This window comes from Salmo trutta, chromosome 4 (genome assembly GCF_901001165.1).
Source record: "Salmo trutta chromosome 4, fSalTru1.1, whole genome shotgun sequence".
In the NCBI taxonomy this organism is placed as follows: Eukaryota; Metazoa; Chordata; class Actinopteri; order Salmoniformes; family Salmonidae; genus Salmo; species Salmo trutta.
Window position 1 is genome coordinate 14,042,425 of NC_042960.1, and position 21,021 is coordinate 14,063,445.

At 41.0% G+C, this 21,021-nt stretch overlaps 2 protein-coding genes across 2 annotated transcripts in view; both read right to left on the reverse strand.

Annotated features, from left to right (window-relative positions):
• LOC115191369 (zinc finger protein 23-like) overlaps nt 1-21,021 on the reverse strand; it is a 417,143-nt gene that overhangs the window by 346,404 nt on the left and 49,718 nt on the right. The window lies entirely within an intron of this gene.
• On the reverse strand, nt 8,462-10,892 carry LOC115191360 (oocyte zinc finger protein XlCOF8.4-like). The gene is made up of 2 exons (XM_029749236.1): nt 10,860-10,892; nt 8,462-10,673 (listed from the first exon to the last, which is right to left on the reverse strand). The coding sequence occupies exons 1-2, from the start codon at nt 10,870-10,872 to the stop codon at nt 9,724-9,726; spliced, it is 963 nt and encodes a 320-aa protein (XP_029605096.1). The 5' UTR covers nt 10,873-10,892; the 3' UTR covers nt 8,462-9,723.

A 21,021-nucleotide genomic window follows, 5' to 3' on the forward strand; every position in this document is an offset into this window, starting at 1 on the left:
CCGTTGCTGACAGGTGTATAAAATCGAGCACACCGACATGCAATCTCCATAGACAAACATTGGCAGTAGAATGGCCTTACTGAAGAGCTCAGTGACTTTCAACGTGGCACCATCATAGGATGCCACCTTTACAACATGCAAGTTTGTAAAATTACTGCCCTGCTAGAGCTTCCCCAGTCAACTGTAAGTGCGGTTTGTTTTATGTATAAAAACTAATTTGAGGGGGTAGATCAGCTTTAATATTGCAGATAGATTCTAGCATCCATCAATGTAATTGTCTGCATCATTTCCAATCGCCCATATATATTTGTTTAAATATATATACACTACCGGTCAAAGGTTTTAGATCACCTGCTCATTCAAGGGTTTTTCTTTATTTGTAATATTTTCTACATTGTAGAATAGTAGTGAAGACATCTAAACTACAAAATAACACATATGGAATCATGTAGTAACCAAAGAAGTGCTTTAAAAAAATCAAAATATATTTAAAATTTGAGATTTTTCCAATAGCCACCCTTTGCCTTGATGACAGCTTTGCACACTCTTGGCATTCTCTCAAACAGCTTCACGAGGTAGTCACCTGGAAGCATTTCAATTAACAGGTGTGCCTTGTTACAACTTAATAAATTACTTATTTCTTAATGTGTTTGAGCCAATCAGTTCTGTTGTGACAAGGTAGGGGTGGTATTCAGAAATTAGACCTATTTGGTAAATGACCAAGTTCAAATTATGGCAAGAACAGCTCAAATAAGCAAAGAGAAACGACAGTCCATCATTACTTTAAGACATGACGGTCAGTCAATATGGAAAATTTCAAGAACTTCAAAAGTTTCTTCAAGTGCAGTCGCAAAAACCATCAAGCGCTATGATGAAACTGGCTCTCACGAGGACCTCTACAAGAAAGGAAGACCCAAAGTTACCTCTGCTGCGGAGGATAAGTTCATTAGAGTTACCAGCCTCAGAAATTGCAGCCAAATAAATGTTTCACAGAGTTCAACTAACAGACACATCTCAACATCAACTGTTCAGCAGAGACTGCGTGAATCAGGCCTTCATGGTCAAATTGCTGCAAAGAAACCACTACTAAAGAACACCAATAACAAGAAGAGACTTGCTTGGGCCAAGAAACAAGAGCAATGGACATTAGACCGGTGGAAATCTGTCCTTTGGTCTGATGAGTCCAAATTTGGGATTTTTGGTTCCAACCGCCGTGCCTTTGTGAGATGCAGAATAGGTGAACGGATGTTCTCCGCATGTGTTGTTCTCACTGTGAAGAATGGAGGAGGAGGTGTGTTGGTGCTTTGCTGGTGACACCGTCTGATTTATTTCGAATTCAAGGCACACTTAACCAGCATGGCTACCACAGCATTCTGCAGAGATATGCCATCACATCTGGTTTGCGCTTAGTGGGACTATCATTTGTTTTTCAACAGGACAATGACCCAACACACCTCCAAGCTATGTAATGGCTATTTGACTAAGGAGAGTGATGGAGTGCTGCATCAGATGACCTGGCCTCCACAATCATCCGACCTCAACCGAATTGAGATGGTTAGGGATGTGTTGGACTGCAGAGTGAAGGAAAAGCAGCCAACAAGTGCTCAGCATATGTGGGAACTCCTCCAAGACTGTTGAAAAAGAATTCCAGGTGAAGCTGGTTGAGAGAATGCCAAGAGTGTGCAAAGCTGTCATCAAGGCAAAGGGGGCCTACTTTGAAGAATCTAAAATATCAAATATTTTTGGGTCACTACATTATTCCATATGTGTTAATTCATAGTGTTGATGTCTTTACTCTTATTAGAATATAGCAAAAATAAAGAAAGACCCTTGAATTAGTAGGTGTGTCCAAACCTTTGACTGGTGCTGTACATACAGTTGAAGTCAGAAGTTTACATACACCTTAGCCAAATACATTTAAACTCAGTTCTTCACAATACCTGACATTTTATCCTAGTAAAAATTCCTTGTCTTAGGCCAGTTAGGATCACCACTTTATTTTAAGAATGTGAAATGTCAGAATAATAGTAGAGAGAATTATTTATTTCAGCTTTTAATTATTTCATCACATTCCCAGTGGGTCAGAAGTATACATACACTCAATTAGTATTTGGTAGCATTGCCTTTAAATTGGGTCAAACATTTCGGGCAGCCTTCCATAAGCTTCCCACGATAAGTTGGGTGAATTTTGACCCATTCCTCCTGACAGAGCTGGTGTAACCGAGTCAGGTAGGTAGGCCTCCTTACTCACACACGCTTTTTCAGTTCTGCCCACAAATGTTCTATAGGATTGAGGTCAGGGCTTTGTGATGGTCACTCCAATACCTTGACTTTGTTGTCCTTAAGACATTTTGCCAAAACTTTGGAAGTATGCTTGGGGTCATTGTCCATTTGGAAGACCCATTTGCAACCAAGCTTTAAATTCCTGACTGATGTCTTGAGATGTTGCTTCAATATATCCACATATTTTTCCTGCCTCATGATGCCATCTATTTTGCGAAGTGCACCAGTCCCTCCAACAGCAAAGCACCCCCACAACATGATGCTGCAACGCCCGTGCTTCACGGTTGGGATGGTGTTCTTCGGCTTGCAAGCCTCCCCCCTTTTCATCCAAATATAACGATGGTCATTATGGCCAAACAGTTCTATTTTTGTTTCATCAAACCAGAGGATATTTCTCCAAAAAGTACGATCTTTGTCCCCATGTGCAGTTGCAAATCGTAGTCTGGCTTTTTTATGGAGGTTTTGGGGCAGTGGCTTCTTCCTTGCTGAGCGGCCTTTCTGGTTATGACAATATAGGACTCGTTTTACTGTGGATATAGATACTTTTGTACCTGTTTCCTCCAGCATCTTCACAAGGTCCTTTGCTGTTGTTCCGGGAATGATTTGCACTTTTCGCACCAAAGTACGTTCATCTCTAGGAGACAGAACGCATCTCCTTCCTGAGTGGTATGACGGCTGCGTGGTTTGTAAACAATTGTTGGAAAAATTACTTGTTTCATGCACAAAGTAGATGTCCTGACCGACTTGCCAAAACTATAGTTTGTTAACAAGAAATTTGTGGAGTGGTTGAAATACGAGTTTTAATCACTCCAACTTAAGTGTATGTAATCTTCCGACTTCAACTGTACATACAGTGCATTCGGAAAGTATTCAGAACCCTTGACTTTTCCACATTTTGTTAGGTTACAGCCTTTTTCTAAAATGTATTACATTATTTTTTTAGCCTCATCAATCTACACACAATACCTCATAATGACAAAGCGAAAACAGGTTTCAGACATATTGCAATGAGACTCGAAATTGAGCTCAGGTGCATCCTATTTCCAATGATCATCCTTGAGATGTTTCTACAACTTGATTGGAGTGCACTTGTGGTAAATTAAATTGATTGGACATGATTTGGAAAGGCACACACCTGTCTATATAAGGTCCCACAGTTGACAAATCATGAGGTCGAAGGGATTGTTCGTAGAGCTCCGAGACAGGATTGTGTCGAGGCCAGACCTGGGGAAGGGTACCAAGAAATGTCTGTAGCATTGAAGGTCCCCAAAAACACAGTGGCCTCCATCATTCTTTTTTAATTCATATATTTTTACCCCTTTTTTTCTCCCCAGTTTTCGTGGTATCCAATTGGTAGTTACAGTCTTGTCTCATCGCTGCAACTCCCGTATGGACTCGGGAGAGGCGAAGGCCGAGAGCCGTGCGTCCTCCAAAACACGACCCAGCCAAGCCGCACTGCTTCTTGACACAATGCCCACTTAACCCAGAAGCCAGCCTCACCAATGTGTCGGAGGAAACACTGTACACCTGGCGACTGTGGCACATTCTGGACACGAACCCAGAATCTCTAGTGGCACAGCTAGCACTGCGATGCAGCGCCTTAGACCACTGCGCACTCGGGAGGCCCGGCCTCCATCATTCTTAAATGGAAGAAGTTTGGAACCACCAAGAATCGTCCTAAAGCTGGCCGCCCAGCCAAACTGAGCAATCAGGGGAGAAGGGCCTTGGTCAGGGAGGTGACCAAGAACCCAACGGTCATTCTGACAGAGCTCCAGAGAACCTCTGTAGAGATGGGAGAACCTTCCAGAAGAACAATCATCTCTGCAGCACTCCACCAATCAGGCCTTTATGGTAGAGTGGCCAGACCGAAGCCACTCCTCAGTAAAAGGCACATGACAGCCCGCTTAGAGTTTGCCAAAAGGCACATTAAGAACTCAGACCATGAGAAACAAGATTCTCTGGTCTGAAGAAACCATGATTGAACTCTTTGGCCTGAACGCCAAGTGCCACGTCTGGGGGAAAGCTGGCACCATCCCTACAGTGAAGCATGGTGGTGGCAGCATCATGTTGTGGGGATGTTTTTCAGTGCTGGGGACTTGGAGACCAACCAGGATCAAGGGAAAGATGAACAGAGCAAAGTACAGAGAGATCCTTGATGAAAACCTGCTCCAGAGCGCACAGGACCTCAGACTGGGGTGAAGGTTCACCTTCCAACAGGACAACAAATCAAATTTTATTTGTCACAAATGCGCCGAATACAACAGCATTTCACCTTACAGTGAAATGCTTACTGACAAGCCCTTAACCAACAATGCTTTAAGTAAAAAATAGATAAGTAAAAAATGTAAAATAGAATTAACAAATAATTAAACAGCAGCAGTAAAATAACAATAGCGAGTTTGTATACAGGGGGAACTGGTACAGAGTCAATGTGCGGAGGCACCGGTTAGTCAAGGTAATTCAGGTAATATGTACATGTAGATAGAGTTAAAGTGATTATTCATAGATAATAAACAGAGAGTAGCAGCAGCGTAAAAGAGGGGTCCGGGTAGCTCTTTGATTAGCTGTTCAGGAGCCTTTTGGACTTTTGGACTTAGACTTGGCGCTCCGGTACTGCTTGCCGTGCGTAAGCAGAGAGAACAGTCTATGACTAGAGTGGCTGGAGTCTTTGACAATTTTTTAGGGCCTTCCTCTGACACCACCTGGTATAGAGGTCCTGGATGGTAGGAAACTTGGCCCCAGTGATGTACTGGGCTGTACGCACTACCCTCTGTAGTGCCTTGCGGTCGGAGGCCGAGTAGTTGCCATACCAGGCAGTGAAGCAACCAGTCAGGATGCTCTCAATGGTGCAGCTGTAGAACCTTTTGAGGATCTGAGGACCCATGCCAAATCTTTTCAGTCTCCTGAGGGGGAATAGGCTTTGTCGTGCCTTCTTCACGATTGTCTTAGTGTGTTTGGACCATGATAGTTTGTTGGTGATGTGGACACCAAGGAACTTGAAGCTCTCAACCTGCTCCACTGCTGCCCCATCGATGAGAATGGGGGTGTGCTCTGTCCTCCTTTTCCTGTAGTCCAGAATAATCTCCTTTGTCTTGATCACGTTCAGGGAGAGGATGTTGTCCTGGCAGTCGCTGACCTCCTCGCTATATGCTGTCTCATCGTTGAGCAACCCTAAGCACACAGCCAAGACAACGCAAGAGTGGCTTCGGGACAAGTCTCTGAATGACCTTGAGTGGCCCAGCCAGAGCCTGGACATGAACCCGATCGAACATCTCTGGAGAGACTTGAAAATATCTGTGCAGCAACGCTCCCCATCCAACCTGACAGAGCTTGAGAGGATCTGCAGAGAAGAATGGGATTAACTCCCCAAATACAGGTGTGCCAAGCTTGTAGCATCATACCCAAAAAGACTTGAGGTTGTAATCACTGCCAAAGGTGCTTCAACAAAGTACTGAGAAAAGGGTCTGAATACTTATGTAAATGTACATACACTTAGGTTGGAGTCATTAAAACTCGTTTTTCAACCATTCCTCAAATTTGTTGTTAACAAACTATAGTTTTGGCAAGTCGGTTAGGACATCTACTTTGTGCATGACACAAGTAATTTTTCCATCAATTGTTTACAGACAGATTATTTCACTGTATCACAATTCCAGTGGGTCAGAAGTTTACATACACTAAGTTGACTGTGCCTTTAAATAGCTTCAAAAATTCCAGAAAATAATGTCATGGCTTTAGACGCTTCTGATAGGCTAATTGACATCATTTGAGTCAATTGGAGGAGTACCTGTGGATGTATTTCAAGGCCTACCTTCAAACTCAGTGCCTCTTTGCTTGACATCATCGGAAAATCAAAAGAAATCAGCCAAGACCTCAGAAAAATAATTGTAGACCTCCACAAGTCTGGTTCATCCTTGGGAGCAATTTCAAAACGCCTGAAGGTACCACGTTCATCTGTACAAACAATAGTAAGCAAGTATAAACACCATGGGACCACGCAGTCGTCATACCGCTCAGGAAGGAGACACGTTCTGTCTCCTAGAGATGAACGTACTTTGGTGCGAAAAGTGCAAATCAGTCCCAGAACAACAGCAAAGGACCTTGTGAAGAGGCTGGAGGAAACAGGTACAAAGGTATCTATATCCACAGTAAAACGAGTCCTATATCGACATAACCTCAGCAAGGAAGAAGCCACTTCTCCAAAACCGCCATAAAAATGCCAGACTACGGTTTTCGACTGCACATGGGGACAAAGATTGTACTTTTTGGAGAAATGTCTTCTTTTCTGATGAAACAAAATAGAACTGTTGGCCATAATGACCATCATTATGTTTGGAGGAAAAAAGAGGAGGCTTGCAAGCCGAAGAACACCATCCCAACCGTGAAGCACAGGGGTTGCAGCATCATGTTGTGGGGGTGCTTTGCTGCAGGAGGGACTGGTGCACTTCACAAAATAGATGGCATCATGAGGCAGGAAAATTATGTGGATATATTGAAGCAACATCTCACGACATCAGTCAGGAAGTTAAAGCTTAGTTGCAAATGGGTCTTCCAAATGGACAATGACCCCAAGCATACTTCCAAAGTTGTGGCAAAATGGCTTAAGGACAACAAAGTCAAGGTATTGGAGTGGCCATCACAAAGCCCTGACCTAAATCCTACAGAAAATTTGTGGGCAGAACTGAAAAAGTGTGTGCAAGCAAGGAGGCCTACAAACCTGACTCAGTTACACCAGCTCTGTCAGGAGGAATGGGCCAAAATTCACCCAACTTCTTGTGGGAAGCTTGTGGAAGGCTACCCAAAACATTTGACCCAAGTTAAACAATTTAAAGGCAATGCTACCCAATACCAATGAAGTGTATGTAAACTTCTGACCCATTAGGAATGTGATGAACGTAATAAAAGCTGAAATAAATAATTCTCTCTACTATTATTCTGACATTTCACATTTTTAAAATAAAGTGGTGATCCTAACTGACGTAAGACAGGGAATGTTTACTAGGATTAAACTTCAGGAATTGTGAAAAACTGAATTTAAATATATTTTGCTAAGGTGCATGTAAACTTCGGACTTCAACTGCACATATAAAATACATATATATTTTACTTTATTATATTCCACTAACCCTACCACCCCCTCCCCTAATTGGCGTAAACTATTGAATAACAACATTTTGGCTTCTACTTCCAGTTTATACAAAAACTGCAAGAGATACTGTTGCATGTAGGTCTAGATTATTTATGGATTGTTCATTTAGAATTATCAAAACATTCTTTTAACCACTCCAAAGACTCCAAAGCAATTGGATGTGGCACAGGAACCACTGAAATGCTGCTTTTTTCTATTATCAAGACACCTGCTGGTAACCTTTAGCTTGTTAGGACACCTCATGATGTCTCCTAAATACTGTATCTGTCAATTAGGTATGGCTCTTATCACTAAAGAGGCTTCCCACATAGCTTTTATTTTTACCCATCAGAGTAGGAGTAAAAATGTATCTACTCTCAGCACTAATGACAAATGTTCTACTCTGAGACGCTTTGTGGATACAGGAACTGATGTATACAAAATTGTCTCAATGAAAGTCTTGGAATGAAAAGTCCCATTTTTGTGTTTATTGAACATAAACAAGTTTTAAATACACCATAAGAAAACCACACATACACACGTGTCAACAAATAAATCGTCATGAACTTGATTAAGTGCATTCCTTTCTCATTAAACCTTTACACTCGTGGACATTGGCCTATATGGAAAGGGCCATATTGAAATGTTTCCTACAGAAGAAATATAAAAAGTATATGCATTACCATGGTAACAGTTCAAAGAGGACACTTCATTTACTTAACTCGGCAAGTCAATTATTATTTGACTTATTTACAATGATGGCCAAGGAACAGTGGGTTAACTGCCTTGCTTAGGGGCGGAACGACAGATTTTTAATTTGTCAGCTCGGGGATTCGAATTAGCAACCTTTCGGTTAATGGCCCAACGCTCTAACCACTAGGCTACCTGGCGCCCCACTTGTCTGATTATTTCCCCATAATCTCCAAAGGTGAGGACACAACAGTTCATCTGAATCCAAACATAACGCTTGATTTTATGTGCATTTTACTTTTACTGGATTTTGCCGCATTTGTTGATAACGATATCTCAAAATACTCTGGATGCATTCAGTAACATGAAAATAATTTTATTGGAAAATGTGGGGTAGTTGCAACTTAAGACAACAAAAATGACAAGGGTTTAAGTGAGAGGTCTAACTGCTGTCTCCAAACTGCCACACAACTCTCCAAACTGTGCAGTTCCCACATCATTTCAATGGACTTTTATGATTCAAGGAAAGAACCTTCAAATATAAGCTGCTTTTTGAGCTCTCCTAGCTTCAAAGTTGAGGAACTGAAGCAAGCACACTTTATTTTTTATTTTACACAGCCCTGTATTCCCACCTTAACACAATTACTATTGTTGTTTAAGCAATGCAAAATGTTCCATTATAAATCTCAGTCTGGGTCAGGTGGGCATCATTGTAAAGCTTATTCTATTTCCAACATGACTAACTAATTTCGAAAATATGATCTTAGTGTATTCTTCTTTTTTTGGGTAGGTACAAAACTACCTCCATACTTCCATTCATTGTTTTAAATCGGCACTGGTTACCTGTGACATTTATGGGGGTCGTAGAGCAAAACGGAGAACATCGTGTTTGAGAGAGCCCCATCTTGCCATAGAGTGGTAATATTAGTTTTGTACGCCAAACCGTTTCGGACGCTACAGACGTTTTTGTGAGATGTCCGATTTTCGGGCTGTCTCATAGCCTGACAAACACCGCTGTAGCTTGGCCACCTTCCGCCGCAGATGCCGAAGGCCGCCATACAGTGACAAGGATGTCATGCGTCACACCCTGGGTTGTCCTGAACAAAATGAGCATGTTTGTCATATTGTGAAGAAAATTAGAAGCGGAACACGCACCTGAATGCGGTTATGACTCCATTCTATGCGCACCAAAATGCGATCTGTTTGTCTAAAATGCCTTGTCAAAGCCTAACACTAAGATCGTATTTTAGAACATAGCAAGTCATGTTGAAAATATAATACGCTTTCAAATGATGCCCACCTGACCCAGATTGAGATTTATAATGGAATGTTTTTGAATTGCTTAAATGCCTTATATGTCACATTGTCTCGATGCAATATTCTACCCAGAAATATTCAACACTGAAATGTGTTACTCTCGTTATTCCAAATGCAACTGTGGATCTTTTCTGCTGACTACAATTAAAATTAATTGTTGTCTTTAATGTAGGATTTGATCTAAAAGTCAGAAGCTATCGAGTGGAATGATTACTTTTATGTTAAAGAGTGGAATGGCTTTTCAGCTGGTGTATCCTAAGGTAGCTCCTCTCTGAGAACCTCTTCCTGCAGTGCGTAGGAGGCCTCTATCCCGTGTGGACCTTCAGGTGCATCTTCAGCTGGTTCTGGCGGGAGAACTTCCTTTCACACTGGGGGCAGCTGAAGGGTTTCTCCCCTGTGTGGACCCTCTGGTGCCTCTTCATGTGACCAGCCTGGGTGAAGCACATGTGACACTGGGTACAGCTGAAGGGTTTCACCCCTGTGTGGACCCTCTGGTGCCTATTCAGGTTGGAGGAGTGGGAGAAACTAGCCTGGCAAAGGTGGCAGCTGAACGGTTTCTCCCCCGTGTGCATCCTCTGGTGGATCTCCACCTGTTTAGGGAAACTGAAGGCTTTCCCACAGAACGAACATGGGAAGCGCTTCTCTTTGCCACTGGATCTGCTTACAGCATTACTACTACTACTGTCATTTGTCAATGGTCTTGTGTAGCCATTTAGTGTTGAGGCACTGGCATTGTCTGAGATCTGGTTTAACATTAGGAGAGTGTGAGGAGGACGGCCAGGAAGTGTCTGTGTTGTCGCAGGGTCCATGTTCCAGTTGATAGATCCTATAGAAGGCAGGCTGAAGGCAGCACCTGTTAGGGGGTTAACCTGAGGCGCCATCAGTCTCTCTGAATCACAACTATAGGAGCAGGACGGAGCATCGCTAGCCGAGTCTATGACTGTTCTCTCCTGCCGCATACTGACACCTCCCCGTCCCCGCAGACCAAATCTACACCTCGTCCTGGTCTCAGCCAGTCTGTTGTCATGGAGATTACGTTCGGTTGTTGTTTTGTGTTCGACTGTCTGTTTCTGGTTAACAGTGTTGTTCCCCATCCCAGAGTTGAGGACGCTGTCCCATCCACTGACCTCCACAATGTTGCCTCTGGTCCTGGCCTGCTCAGTGATGTCGTCCCCTGGGCCCTTGGTTGCACTCATCTGGGTCTGGGAATCCAAGATGGCCGCCCAATCTCCTCTTTTAGCCCCCAGCCAACCGCCTGCAGGAAGAGGTTACAAAATGGACTTTACAAAAATGGCAGAGAAAACTCCACATATGGAGTTTTGTTTGTCAATCACCTGGTCAAGTTCACACATTATAATGTCTTTAACACAATAGCCAGGCGCATCACTATTCCCATTGAAGATCTATTACTGTATGTAGGCTATATGTATATCTCCCTTACCTTGCTCCCCCATCTTTAGTCCACTCAGCAGGTCAATGCTCTCTGGTCCGTCTTCTATTGTCTCCTCTTTGACCAGCAGCAGATCAGGCTTCCCATCCTCCATTTCTACTGACTGTAAGAGATACAGAGTGAGAGGATATTGGACCAAGAAATGCAACTGTATTAGTTGATTTGATTACTTGACACTCTTTAATGGTTTGATAATTGAAAGGCATGGTCCCACACTTAAGACAGAATTTATCAAGACCAAGGGCCATATCCATAAAGATTCTCAGAGTAGAAGTGCTGATCAAGGATCAGCTCCCCACCTACATACTCTCATTCATTATGATCTATGATCAGCTCTGAGACACTTTGTGGATACGGGACCTGACCTAATACCATTCAGACAGTAGTTTACAGTGGGCTCACCTCAGTGAGACTGTGTGTGGTCCTGTGTTGCTCAGCTAGTTCCTCTGTGGGTTCAGGAGGAGGTGTAGTCTGGTTGTCCTCCATGACCATGTTCCCCTCAGTGTTCCCCAGACCCTCCTCACACCCCTCCTCCTTCACCAGCAGCACCTCTGGACCCTCCTCCTCCTGGAAGAGACAGGTGATGCAGATTACACAGTCATGCACTCCCTCAGGTACGTACACACAGATAATAAACACACTTTCAACATGGAGTGTTTACCCATCCCCACTACGTTTGAGTTCTATACTGTAGTTACAGAATGATTTCATTGTTGTTAAACCCATCATGGTGGATAAAAACGAATCAGTTGTGGGTAAAAACAAGTCAGCTATGACTCAAAAGTCATCATCAGACAAGCCTGACTAAACTGTGAGGTGTACAGTAGGTGTTAGTGTGTGGGTATGTGTATGTATATATTGGTTATAAAGCGCTGTTGTGTGTATGCAGAATAGGATGACATCAGATGTGATGTGTACAAAAGAGAGTCTCAATGAAAGCCTTAGAATGAAAAGTCCCATTTTGTGTTTATTAAACATAAACAAGTTTTAAATACACCATATGAAAACCACACATACACGTCTCAACAAATCATCTGCATGAACTTGATAATGTGTATTCATTTTCTCATTAAAAGTGCCCAGGGAATTTTCTTTTGTAGATGAATGGAAGTAATGAAGTAGGCATGTGTGAATATCATATATCCTACAACAGTGTTTCCCAACTCCAGTCCTCATGTCCCCCAACAGAACACATTTTTATTGTAGCACTGGACAAGCACACCTTTAATGTTTTTATTTAACCTTTATTTAACTAGGCAAGTCAGTTAAGAACAAATTCTTATTTACAATGACTGCCTAGGAACAGTGGGTTAACTGCCTTGTTCAGGGGCAGAACAACAGAGTTTTACCTTGTCAGCTCGGGGATTCAATCTTGCAACCTTTCGGTTACTAGTCCAACCCTCTAACCACCAGGCTACCTGATTCAACTTGTCAACTAATCATCAAGCCCTCTGAGTTGAATGAGGTGTGTTTGTCCGGGGCTACAATGAAAATGTGTACTGTTGGCGGACTTGAGGACTGGAGTTGGTAAAAACTTGCTTACACAGTACAAACACTACGTAACAGACTTTTTAGGCTTATACTGTATTTGCCTTATACAGTGCCTTCAGAAAGGATTCATACCCCTTGACTTATTCCACATTTTGTTGTGTTACAGCCTGAATTCAAAATATATTTTTTTCCTCACCCATCTACACACAATACCCCATAATGACAAAGTGAAAATATGTTTTCAGAAATTTTTGCAAATGCATTGAAAATGAAATACAGAAACATGTAGTTTACATAAGTACCACACTACTGAGTCAATACATGTTAGAATCACATTCGGCAGCGATTACAGCTGTGAGTCTTTCTGGGTAAATCTTGAATAGCTTTGCACACCTGGATTGTACAATATTTGCACATTATTCTTAAAAATATATATTTACTAAATTATTCAAGCTCTGTCAAGTTGGTTGTTGATCATTTCTAGAAAGCCATTTTCAAGTCTTGCCATAGAATTTTCAAGACGATTTAAGTCAAAACTGTAACTAGGCCACTCAGGAACATTCAATGCCATCTTGGTAAGCAACCAGTGTATATTTGGCCTTGTGTTTGAGGTTATTGTCCTGCTGAAAGGTGAATGTCTCTCAGTGTCTATTGGAAAACAGACAGACGCAGGTTTTCATCTAGGATTTTGCCTGTGCTTAGCTCTATTATTTTTATGATAAAAAAGAATAATAATAATTCTAGTCCTTGCTGATGACAAGCATACCCATAACATGATGCAGCCACCACCATGCTTGAAAATATGAAGAGTGGCACGTGTTGTGTTGGATTTGCCCCAAACATAACACTTTATTCAGGACATGAAGTTAATTTCTTTGCCACATTTTTTTCAGTTTTACTTGTGCCATATCGCAAACAGGATGCATGTTTTGGAATATTCTTATTCTGTACAGGCGTCCTTCTTTTCACTATGTTAATTCGATTAGTATTGTGGAGTAACTACAATGTTGTTGATCCATCCTCGGTTTTCTCCTATCACAGCCATTGAACTCTGTTACACTTTTAAAGTCACAATTGGCCTCATGGTGAAATCCCTGAGCAGTTTCCTTCCTCTCCGGCAACTGAGTTAGGAAGGACACCTGTATCTTTGTAGTGACTGGGTGTATTGATGCACCATCCAATGTGTAATTAATAACTTCACCATGCTCAAAGGGATATTTCAACGTACAGTATTTTTATAATTTTAGGTGTTCTTCTTTGTGCGACATTGCAAAACCTCCCTGGTCTTTGTGGTTGAATCTGTGTTTTCACTGCTCAACTGAGGGACCTTACAATTATCTCTATGTGTGGGGTACAGAGATGAGGTAGTCGTTCAGAAATCATGTTAAACACTATTATTGCAGACAGAGTAAGTCCATGCAACTTATTATGTGACTTGTTAAGCAAATGTTTACTCCTGAACTTGTTTAGGCTTGCCATAACAAAGGGGTTGATTACTTATTGATATTTCAGCTTAGAATTTTTTATTCATTTGTAAACATTTTTTAAATCATAATTCCACTTTCACATTATGGGTTATTGTGTGTAGGCCAGTGACACAAAATGTGGAAAAAGTCAAGGGGTGTGAATACTTTCTGAAGTTACTGTATTTCTCACAATGCCTGGGCCTTGCACTTCAACGCTCTTAGTTGTAGAAATTGACCCACTACTGCTGTTTACTTTTTGCATCTACATTATCTCGCTGAGTGTTCCTTTAATGCAGGATCTAAACGTCAGAAGCTATCAAGTGGTATGGCTACTTTCTATGTTAAAGAGTGGAATGGTTTTTTTGCAGGTGTATCCTGAGGTATCTCCTCTCTGAGAACTTCTTCCCGCAGTGATTACAGGCGAATGGCCTCTCTCCCGTGTGGACCCTTTGGTGCCTCTTCAGGTCACCAGCCTGAGCGAAGCACATGTGACACTGGGTACAGCTGAAGGGTTTCACCCCTGTGTGGACCCTCTGGTGCCTCTTCAGGGTTCCAGCCTGGGCAAAGCGCATGTGACACTGGGTACAGCTGTAGGGTTTCTCCCCAGTGTGGACCCTCTGGTGGATCTCCACATTCTGGGGGCAACTGAAGCCTTTTTTACAGAACATGCAGAGGAAGCGTTTCTCTTTAATATTGCCTGATGTGACTCCTCCTCCCTGAGCCTGGGCTCTAGCCCTGTCGTTTGAGTTCAATACCTGATCAAAAAGGATGCGGCTTTGTGAATCGGAAGGCCCCAATGACGTGGACACTGGGTCACGATCCCTGAAAGCGTGTAAAGAGGAGTGGGTCGCAACATTTACATTTGTCTCTAAGCTTTCACTGTAGTCTAAGAAGTCACTGGTGTTGCCCTGCAAGTGTCCTTCTTCTAAGTGAGTCTTGTCGGCATTCCATGTCAGAGGAGTGTCGTCCTCCACTTTCACAGTCACCTCATCTACAACCAGACACTGCCCTTTCTTATCTAGGCACCCTTCAGAGTATACACTACTACTGTACCGGTTCCAGTCCCCTCTAAACAGATCAGTCTGTGTCTCTAAACCCAAGGATATGTTGCCAGGGTCCATCTCTGTAGCGTAAGAACAAGACGGATCATCACCTCCAGTGTCTAACGTGTCACCATCACCACGGGAATGAACAGTCCTCTGGCTCTGATGAAATACAGGTAAATACTCTGAGCCAGGAGCAGGAGGACAGCCCAGTCTCCCCAGCACCATTCTCTCTGGGTCTGATCCTGTGTGTAAAAGCCTGTGTGTCACAGTTAAAGTCTCTGTGTCGGTCTCTGACTTGAGGACGTCGTTTGGCGTTCCACTGACCTCCGTGATGCTGCGTCGGGTCTTGGGCTGGGGCGTGGCGGCGAGGTCCTCCGTGGATTCAGGGGGCGCTCCAATCTGGATGTCTCTGCTGTGACGTGGGTCCTCCTCTCCTTCAGACCTCTCCTGCTTGAACCCAGGACCTGCAGCCTCTGCATCTGCAGCCTGACACAAGAAGAGAGGTTGTTACCAGTAACTAGTTGATTTGGATAACAATGTCGTAGGGAAGTCTCACAAGCTCCTCTATGGCAGATACATAAGGATGTACATGTAAGACAGTGAATAGCTGAGGGGAGCCTTTCTGAAAAACGGGCCACATTTGATTTACAAAGTAACATATTTTTTATGCAACACTATTACACTAACCTCTATCATGATAACGTGCTGGGTTGAGGTTCCACTCCCCTCATCAACAGTGATTGGTTGGTCATCTCTCCATGTATTGTGTCCCCCTGGCTTCGAAAAGCTCCTGTGGCCTCCAGTGAGATGTCCTTCACCTAAAAAAATGATTGGGAGAAAAGAGGTGGTTAGATTAGCTACTGTCAATGCTCAATGGTATTTTGTAAAATAAAATAATGAAATGTTTTTGAATGTTTTATCCCATACACACACAAACAAACACTTATTTTAGAATATAGCTTTATTATTCCCCGCAAACCCTACCACCCCTCCCCCAATTGGAGTAAACTAATAAACAATAACACTTACGCTTCTCCCTTCAGTTTATACATACTATACACATTTTACAGACAATCTATTTTACAATAGTTATATTCTGTTTGTTTTTAGTCCTGGCCTTCCTCTATTTCTGATGTCCATCCAGTTTGCAGGGTAGCCTAGTTGTTAGAGCATTGGACTAAGAACCGAAAGGTTGCAAGATTGAATCCCCGAGCTGACAAGGTAAAAATCTGTCGTTCTGCCCGTGAACAAGGCAGTTGACCCACTGTTCCTAGGCCGTCATTGAAAATAAGAATTTGTTCTTAACTGACTTGCCTAGTTAAATAAAGGTAAAATTAAAGAAATTTGTAACTGTGCTATTTGACCAAATTTCTGAACCTATATACATTTTACAGACCCCATATGTTTTACATTTGTTATCTTGTTGTTATTAGTCCCACCCTTCAGCTCCATTCAACCCCTCCCATCTATCTCTTAACACCATCCATTTTGTATTTGTCATATATTTTTCAACTGTGCTGCAATGCTTCACAAAAGTACTGAACATTTCTATTCTCATAGCTTCTACAGATTGTAAATTTAAGATAAACATTTTTGCTAAAATAATTATTGATCCATTGACTATGACTTTTCAAATCACCCAGTATTGCTATCTGCAGCGTTAGTTCTAGGTAAATGTTGCAATTCTTCCGCCATTCCTGGACCTGTGACCAAAAACGAGCTACATATGGACAGTACCAAAATCAATGAATGATCTAATGACTCTGCCTCCTCGCAGCAAAATCTGCAGAGCTGGGAAGATTGTATACCCCAAAATTCTTGCAACCAATAGAATGTTGCAAGAATTTTGTTTTATCATTTAAATTAAAAAATGTGAAGTTTTGAATCCAATGTCCTTTTGCGTGTCAATTCATAGACCATGTGCCATGGAATTGGTACATCGAAAATCTCTTCCCAACTATTTTGAAATTTATATGGCACAGCTGTACATTTTTTGGTCCTTAAATTAAACTGGTATATATTTTTATTTATCACAATTTTCTTTAACTTTTGGTCTTTAATGCAGGGTCCGACAGACAAGTTCCTTACTTTTTCCCCTTTCCACTTGCCTCTTCCATTTTTGTGGTAATGCTGCAATTAGTTGGTTGTAATTTTGGGTAGAGCAGACATATCCATATGTCTGTGTTAGCTGCATGTGTGACATAACACCACCAGTCCTATTTATGATATAATTACCAAACATTATATCATATAATTAAAAAAGCAGGTCACTAGGTGTAGGAAAAACCATAAGCAAATAGGTAAACTGTAATCAGGGCGATTTTTCCACAAATAGGTATTTTCCTTTCCATAGTAGCAAGATATTATCTATTTTTGCTAACTTTCTATAAAAATGTATTGGAGTGAGATCATTTCTTTCTTTCGGGATATGTCTACCGAGTATGTCCACATCCCCGTCGGACCATTTTATTGGTAAACTACACAGTAATGTAAAAGTTGATTTTTTTTAGTGATCCAATACATAATATAGTAGACCTATCATAATTTGGTTTTAATCTAGAGAGGTTAGAAAAAATATCTAGATCCTCTATGAGGCTGTGGAGGGATTCTAATTGTGGTTTTAAAAGAAAACATGAATCAGTGTACAATGACACCTTTGTTTTTAAGCCATGGATTTCTAATCCCTTAATATTATTGTTGGATCAAATTTTTTCAGCTAACATTTTGATGGCAATAATAAATAGATATGCCGATAGTGGACAACCTTGTTTTACTCCTCGACAGTTTAAAACGTTGATGTAGCCATTATTTACTATTTTACACCTAGGGTTACTATACATAACTTTAACTCATTTTTTTAAGAGGTTCTCCAAAATTGAAATATTCTAGGCATTTATATATAAACTCCAGTCGTACTTTATCAAAAGCCTTTTCAAAGTCAGCTTTGAAAACCAGGCTTGGTTTCTCTGATATTTCATTGTATGTTTCCAGTACTGGTCTTATATTATCGCCAATGTATTGTCCATGTAAAAAACCTGTCTGATTAGGATGAATAATATCTGACAATACCTTTTTAATTATATGCGCCAAGCATTTAGCTAGAATTTTTGCATCACAACACTGAAGTGTAAGAGGCCTCCATTTTTTTAAGGACTGGATCTTTATATATACACACCAATTGGATCCTGTTTCAGTAATAATGATACAATTAGCTTCGGTTAGTGGAGATGGAGGAGACTGAAACGAAAACATATGCTTAAAGTATTTACTTCCTCTTTCAAAATATTGTTTCGGTGAATCATGAGTGACTCCATCATTTGTAATAAGTTTCAATAAATAAAAAAATTGGTAGCATTTCTATGTTGAAGATTGAAAAATAATTTGGAGCATTTTTCCCCATATTCCATCCAGTTTGCTTTATTTGTATAAAATATTACACTGGATCTTTCTTAATAAGTTCCTTCATTTCTTTCACAGTTTTTGCTATCTATCTGTACTGTTAGTCCTTTAATTTCCTTCGTTAATATGGACTCTTTTGACCTTTTGTTTTATAGTTGAGTACTAAATTGCATGGCGTTTAAAGGCCAATATATTTTGTACAATATTGCCACTGTCTAGAATTGGCAAGGATCTAAGGTAACACTTCTCATAAACTCTTGATATAATATTTATTGATTGATGTATTATGTTCCATGCATCACATTGTTTTCATTGAGTAAATACTAAGAAATACAGTAAATCAAGAATATGGTTAGAACATGAAATTGTGTCTTTGCGCAATATAGCTAAGTAATCAGGGGAATTATTGCATACTATCCAACAATTGTCCCAACCCCAATTCTGGTTAACCATATATGTGGTTAACACATCTAAAATCATGAGCAGAGGAGAACAGGGCAACAGGCCCCGCAGACTCTGCCTTCTAGTCCAGGCGATGTGCAAGTTTTAGGCGACAACTTAACTTTTTAACTTAACTTTTTCATAAAAGCATGAAACTTGGTACACTTGTATAATTTGGTTCCTTTACATTTTCTGATATGGAGGCATTGCAAAAACACCTCTTGGCGGCCGCGGCAGCCATTTTCCATTCCACCATAACCAAATAATGTATTTTGCGTCATATCTTCTGAATCAAATATGATAACACAGAAAAGGTGATGTCTACCCCTATGTTTTGATGGTCGATGATTACAATGATGCCATGCAGATCATCAAAAATGCCCCCTGGCTGCCGTGGAGACCATTTTGCTATGATGCCATTACTGGACAATGTATTTTCCATCATATCGTCTGAACCAAACATGATAACACAGGAAAGGTCTACCCTGCGTAGTTAGTTAGCATAGTTAGGTCTACCCTGTCACGACGTGCCCTTTTTGGGTGAGGACCATAGCCCTCTCTCTCTCCCACAACAGGTTTGATGGTCATAAATACCTTAAATTCTTTTCCCCACTCAGCCAAAATGAAGGTTGAGAATCCCTTTGTTACCACAGAGAAAGACTGCAGTACGGTAATGTCAAAAGGTTGAATAATTGAACAGTATTTCTTTATTCCAAGCAGTTGGAGTGGTCCGTGGACACATAAGGAACAGTCATGTCGAGTTTGTTTCATTTGGTGACCTCATGAAGGACAGGAGACACACATTACTGTTTCTTTGTTTGTATACACTTCTCAATTGTGGGGTTTACATCTGAATGTTGTATAAAATAAATGATTGAGTATAGGAATACTTTTGAAAAGATGAAATGTGATGTTAGCTTTCTAAATGAGTATGGGTTTTCATATAAAGTTTTAACTAGTCAGTGACCACACCCCGTGAGCAGACAGTTACATCAGCATCATGGAACGCCCCCTTTTCTACTCTAGTATAAAAGCCACTTCCAAAAAACTTTACATTAGTCAAGATAACGCCAGGACGGGGTCGCCACGTTGAAATGGCTACTACTCTCTAGAGACCAAAACATGCTGGTGTGAAGTGGTTTAAACTACAACTCCACAAAAAGGACAAGACCAGAGAACGTGGAGATCATCCCCGCGCTGAAATTGCAAAAATCTACAAACTAAAGACCAATTATTCAGGCTGCAGGTGTTTAAATAGACCGGCGATCACAGAGAGGGACAACAAAGGCATACACTTGTAAATATGTAAATTGCAATTTATTTTCTAATGAGCGGCTGTTCATATTCAAAGTTTTAGCATTTACATGAGTGTAGTTATGAACTGTATTACAGTGGGTCCATTGAGTTTCCTACTCTTGAGCTTTCTCCACCCCTTTGCTTTGTCTACCAAGCCATCATATCGGTTTCGTCCACTAAGGACTTTTCCTTGTGTTATGTTAGTAACCAATGTATGAGCTATTTTGTGTTTACGTAATTCTGTGATTGATAGTAAATAAATAATTAAGCCAATTTGTATATCGCTGATTCATGATTTGATGCTAGAGTTCGTGCAGATTTCCAAGGGTTTGCGACATTCAGGAATGAGACTGATGAGGTAACAATACATTAATAGAAGACTGTAATCGATAAGATAATAAAATATCTGAAGCGTTATAGTCGGGAAATTTAAACTCTAAACAACATTTTCCTGTGGTGCCCCAACTTCCTAGTTAATTACTACTCCGTGATTCGTTTAATTACAGAATAATTACACATAGAGAATTGATTTGATAATATTACAGTCTTCACCTTTAAGGACAGCAAACGCTACGACAACCCCTATGTTTTGATGGTCAAGGATTAAAACGGTGCCATGTACAACATCATAAATAGTTCTGATTAGTATATAATGGTGGACTGCGTAAACCCTGTAAGTAACCTTGTGTAAATTCATGGAACACAAGGGCCTTTGATTTGTCTGGACCCAGGAACCTGGGGATTTCATGGGCACGTATGTGCTTGTCGGTCCCAAATATCAACCACCACTCCTAAAATTATATTTCAGAAGAGAACATTTCCATTTTGGAGCACTTTATGATCACATTCCCAGTCAAGATAACATCAATCAAGCTCATTTTTAGGTGTTAATTTAGAAAGGAACAAATCCTCACACAATGACAATTATCATTTAAAAATGTATTATTACTATACTTACCTATTTGCATGACACCCAAAGTCAACAGGATGAAAAAACAATCATATATTAAATAA